This window comes from Bufo bufo, chromosome 4 (genome assembly GCF_905171765.1).
Source record: "Bufo bufo chromosome 4, aBufBuf1.1, whole genome shotgun sequence".
NCBI lineage: Eukaryota > Metazoa > Chordata > Amphibia > Anura > Bufonidae > Bufo > Bufo bufo.
Genome location: NC_053392.1, coordinates 288,002,923 through 288,008,922, shown reverse-complemented (window position 1 = coordinate 288,008,922; position 6,000 = coordinate 288,002,923). Strand labels below are relative to the sequence as shown.

Below are 6,000 nucleotides of genomic sequence, written 5' to 3'. Positions count from 1 at the left end.
ACAAATGCAATGCTTGAGTACGGGGTCATAACATGAATCATGAGTCTTGAAATACAACACATCTAGCCTTTCTACAGTTGCCACTGCCCCTTAGTAGTGCAATGTATAGTAATTGTCAGTAAAGTGAAAGATTTTCCAAGGTTGCTCAGGCATGCCAGGTAAGGTAAAAACTGATTGTTTGATTCCAGATAGGTTACAAACATCGGTGAGATGGTTCTTAATCATAGCTTACGACCTATGATTAAGAATCATTCATGGTTTAAAAAGCGTAAGAGGTTCTATTGGTTCATGTTTACCTGGCCGCTGGTCCAGTGTTCTTTCTCCCTGCACATATCTATGCATGAGGACTCCACACATCAAAGCAGACCGAGATACAGTAGTATGCAGTTGAATTCTTTCCTGAGATGTTTGTCAGTGTCTGCTATATAGTCAGTATGGTGTATGGACAGTAGTGCATTCAGTGTCAAGTCTATATAATGATCTGACTTCCTAATATCTTCATGAACTTTGCAACAACAGATGCAGCTGCAGTAAAGCGCAGGAGGTGTAATGGGGCCTATGACTAATCCTAGAAAATAACTAAAAATGAATCCTGAAATCTACACCAGCTTCTAGAGCATTGCCCCTCCTGCAGTGAGCTAAAAATAATACATTTTAGTACATCTTACACCAGTGGACTTCATGCTAAGAACGGCATATGAAACGTCAAGTTTAGTAAATGCTCCTGTACCTAAAAATAAATCTGGTTATTAATTCATAATACTATTTTTCATTCTTTTGGTTTTAGTCTGCCAGGAGGCAGTATGGGAAGCCTTCCGGATCTTCATGGATCGAATTCCTCAAACTACAGAATACCAGAACTGGGTTGATGCATGTCAACAAGAATCTTTTTGCCTATTTGACATTGGAAAGAACTTTAGCAGCTCTCAAGAACATCTGGATATTATTCAACAGGTAGAGTATATGTAGTACTGCTCTCTGGTTAGATTTGTTGTTGGAGCCGATAAGCCCCTGGAAAACAGTCACAACTTTTTAATCTGTAAATTTTGTAGCTTTGCCAGTTGTGTTTTTAGGGGGCAGAATACAACGCAACTCTGTTAAATATCGTTCAATTTAAATTTCTTTTGTAAATGAAAGACAATAAGATTTACTTACTTATTTAGCGTATATGAGAGGCCTATTTAGCGTATATGAGAGGCCTAAAATGTCTATTCGCTGCAGCCACAGGATGTTTTTCGTTGGCATTATTGAGGCAAATTCAGTTTTTATTTTACACAAAATGTGAAAACAACAGGGTTAATTTTATCAAAGACCAGTGTTTTACACTGTTTTTCTCTGATAAGCCCCTGCGCTGTTGGAGGGTGTGCCTAATTTATGATGAGGCGCAAACCTCATCATACATTAGAAGCATCTACCTTCACCTGCCCCCGCCATTCTCCAGTGTTAGGATGGCGTACAAACATCATGTGTGCTTCAATTTGGTGCACGTCCTTTTAAAAAGTCACAAAATGTGGTCTTTTTTATTACAAAAACTGGTGTGGGGGGTCATAATAAATGACCCCTATTATCTGTCAATGATCACTTAAACAGGGCAGTGCTTAAACATCAGAAAATAATTGCTATTCAGGCAGAGAAACAATATACAGGGTAGGCCATTTATATGGATACACCTTAATAAAATGGGAATGGTTGGTGATATTAACTTCCTGTTTGTGGCACATTAGTATATGTGAGGGGAGAAACTTTTCAAGATGGGTGGTGACCATGGCGGCCATTTTGAAGTCGGCCATTTTGAATCCAACTTTTGTTTTTTCAATAGGAAGAGGGTCATGTGACACATCAAACTTATTGGGAATTTCACAAGAAAAGCAATGGTGTGCTCGGTTTTAACGTAACTTTATTCTTTCATGAGTTATTTACAAGTTTCTGACCACTTATAAAATGTGTTCAATGTGCTGCCCATTGTGTTGGATTGTCAATGCAACCCTCTTCTCCCACTCTTCACACACTGATAGCAACACCGCAGGAGAAATGCTAGCACAGGCTTCCAGTATCCGTAGTTTCAGGTGCTGCACATCTCGTATCTTCACAGCATAGATAATTGCCTTCAGATGACCCCAAAGATAAAAGTCTAAGGGGGTCAGATCGGGAGACCTTGGAGGCCATTCAACTGGCCCACGACGACCAATCCACTTTCCAGGAAACTGTTCATCTAGGAATGCTCGGACCTGACACCCATAATGTGGTGGTGCACCATCTTGCTGGAAAAACTCAGGGAACGTGCCAGCTTCAGTGTATAAAGAGGGAAACACATCATCATGTAGCAATTTCGCATATCCAGTGGCCTTGAGGTTTCCATTGATGAAGAATGGCCCCACTATCTTTGTACCCCATATACCACACCATACCATCAATTTTTTTGTTCCAACAGTCTTGGAGGGATCTATCCAATGTGGGTTAGTGTCAGACCAATAGTGGTGGTTTTGTTTGTTAACTTCACCATTCACATAAAAGTTTGCCTCATCACTGAACAAAATCTTCTGCGTAAACTGAGGGTCCTGTTCCAATTTTTGTTTTGCCCATTCTTCAAATTCAGTGCGCCGATCTGGGTCATCCTCGTTGAGATGCTGCAGTAGCTGGAGTTTGTAAGGGTGCCATTTGTGAGTAGCTAATATCCGCCGAAGGGATGTTTGACTAATGCCACTCTCCAGTGACATGCGGCGAGTGCTACGCTGTGGGCTCTTGCTGAATGAAGCTAGGACAGCCACTGATGTTTCTTCATTAGAGACAGATTTCATGCGTCCACATTTTGGCAAATCCAACACTGAACCAGTTTCACGAAACTTAGCAAGCAGTTTGCTAACTGTAGCATGGGAGATGGGTGGTTTCGTAGGGTGTCTTGCATTGAAATCTGCTGCAATGACCCGGTTACTGCGTTCACCAGACATCAACACAATTTCTATCCGCTCCTCACGTGTTAACCTCGGTGACATGTCAATGGCTGTAAACAAAGAGAAACTTGTAAATAACTAATTTAAGAATAAAGTTACGTTAAAATCAAGGACACCATTGTTTTTCGTGTGAAATTCCCAATAAGTTTGATGTGTCACATGACCCTCTTCCTATTGAAAAAACTAAAGTTGGATTCAAAATGTCCGACTTCAAAATGGCCACCATGGTCACCACCAATCTTGAAAAGTTTCCCCCCTCACATATACTAATGTGCCACAAACAGGAAGTTAATATCACCAACCATTCCCATTTTATTAAGGTGTATCCATATAAATGGCCTACCCTATAGATGGCACTTGTTAATTTAAGAAACCATTCCAGAAGGTCCTCTAAAAGGCTTCTATGCCACGTAAGAGGACATTAGCATTATAAACGGCATGTGGTAGCAGGAGGGCTCTACTACAGTTTTTGAATTGGGGCCCAGGAGCTTTATGTTTTTTTTTTCACCCCTCCTAGTTGCTGCTACTATACTACAGATAGCTGCAACCTTTTACAAGCAATGCGTCCCTGGCATCCAATCTGTCATAGATTACTAATTGTATTATGACCATTTGAATATGGCCTAAGGTTGGGTTCTTACTTTGCAGTGTGGGGCTCATTTTTCAATCAGTTGTATTAGATAACAAGTGCGTAAATTAAATCTAATGGATGCATATGAGGTGGATATAGATTGCTTCAGGTTGAAAACAAGCCATAAAAACAATGAAAAATGATGTAAAAATTAGGAAATATTTTGTTGCACTTATGGTCACCATAAAACCATGTCATGGCAAAAACTGCTCACATAAATCCACTCTTTGAATGTCTTCACTAGGAATATACTGCATCCAACGAGTTGTGTGCCTCTGATCCATGTCTCTCAAGTAGGCTTATATATATGCAGGTATTGCTGCTTGTCGCTGATAAGAAGTCTCTTTTCTACATGTGTTCAGAGGTCATTACATGAGTGTTTTGTCATGTCAAAGATTTCTGGCGGGAGGGCAATGCAGTTCTGTGGATCTTGATCCATTGGCTTTGTTTGCCTCCACAGTCTATTTCAATTGTTTTATATAATATATAGTAGTATGCCGACTTGTTCACCAAGGTTACCTTTATTAGAATGTAGAAGATCAATAACATCAAGAACTGACATCAGCACAACTCGTTTTATGACCTTGTAGGATAAAATAGCCTCTTTAGTCATGTACTGCCTCTGAATGGTGAATTATAAAGGCAAACAAAGAACTGAGGGTCATGAGAGGCTGCTAACTACAGTCATAAGTGGATTATTGAAGAAAAAGAAGGGTCATTTACACCTGCGGCAATTAACATTATGTGTATCTGTATCATGTATGGGTTAATTTGGAGTGATTGTACAGCCAGTATGACCCTTCATATACATTTCAGTCGCTCTATGTGTCTCTCTGTATAGCATTAACATTATAGATTAATATTAAAAAATAGATTGAAAATCTCCATCCTGAAACGAGTGAGGTTTGTGAGCAGGGGTCAGCTTCCTATTTAGGCAGTAAATGAGATGTTCAAAATTTCCACAGAATGAGGATAAAGGCCTACCTTTGGTGAATCCACACAAATAAATGAGAGAATTACTGTACCTACATAGCCATTCTGAAAAATTTGATTAAACTCTTATTAGAATCGTTGACAAGCAGGAACAAATAGAGCAGAATGAAATTCCTGTCAGACTCCCTTTCAGGGAACACAATTTACCTGAGCTAGTGCAATTCGTTCTCTGTCACGGGGACTGAAAGGTGTAAATGGTGATCAGAGAGAAGCTCTTATTATTAGGAGCAGGGAATGATCATTTTCTATGAACTTTTTTCCTCCTGGGCAGAATAGATTATTAACTGATGTGATCAGCAGAGAAAGATAGAGAATGCCAACATCTAGGACAGGGATCAGCAACCTTCGGCCCTCCAGCTGCTGTGAAACTACAACTCCCAGCATGCACACTAACTTGACTGTTATTGTAACTCTCATAGAGGTGAAAAGAGCATTCTGGGAGTTGTAGTTTCAGAACAGCTGGAGTGTCGGAGGTTGCTGATCCCTGAACTAAGGTATGAGGAGGATGGAGGGGCCCAATTTTTTGATTTAAAAGATGATTTTCTTATTTTAATTTCAATTTTAATTCATTTTAATTTCTTTGTACAAGTAAGTGCAAGCTGTGTCCAGATAATATTGCTGAACTTGTTTTAGGCCTGGAAATGATGCAGCTTAACAGACATCAATACAGTTCGAAAACATAACGGCACGAAGCCTAAAGGTGGTTTCCCACCTCGACATTTGTGGCGTATCACTAGGATGGGACCCACTCACTCCTTTCTCCAGCATCTGGCCCCCAAAGTGAAGAAGACCAAACTGCGCATGTGTAGCTTGCTCTTAACTCGCTGATATAGGACTTTTTGACATTTTCCGCTATTTTCGGAAGGTCCGTTGCAGTGCATGGAAAGCATGCCATGCAAGTACTATCACCTCTTCATTCACCATTGTGGAACTGGAAAAAATAGGAAAGCCGGGGCTCTGCAATTTTTGGAACTCCCATAAAATTGAAAGTATCAGCGCGGGCTGCTCTCTCTTCACCTTGGAGGCCCTGTTCTGGAGATTGACCTGCACCTATCTGACATTTGTGACATATTCTAATGATATGCCACAAATGTTGAAGTGGGAATACCCCTTTAATGATTGACAGTTACCAGTGGCTAGAGATGTCCCGAACTATTCGCCGGCGAACAGTTCCCGGCGAACATCGCTTGTTCGCCGCGGCGGGCGAACATATGCGATGTTCGGTCCGCCCCCTATACGTCATCATTGAGCAAACTTTGACCCTGTACCTCACAGTCAGCAGACACATTCCAGCCAATCAGCATACCCTCCCTCCCAGACCCTCCCACCTCCTATCAAAACGCAAGGACAGCATCCATCTTAGGCTCCATTCACACCTCCGCAATGTGTTTTGCGGATACACGGAGTCACGGATCCGCAAAACAC

At 41.0% G+C, this 6,000-nt stretch overlaps 1 protein-coding gene across 1 annotated transcript in view; it reads left to right on the top strand.

Annotated features, from left to right (window-relative positions):
* Positions 1-210: 210 nt before the first annotated feature.
* The window catches only part of IMPG1 (interphotoreceptor matrix proteoglycan 1), a 133,197-nt gene continuing 127,407 nt past the window's right edge, over positions 211-6,000 (top strand). The window contains exons 1-2 of the mRNA XM_040430042.1: positions 211-268; positions 788-954. Coding sequence (XP_040285976.1) covers positions 211-268; positions 788-954 — 225 coding nt within the window. The remainder of the gene's footprint in view (positions 269-787; positions 955-6,000) is intronic.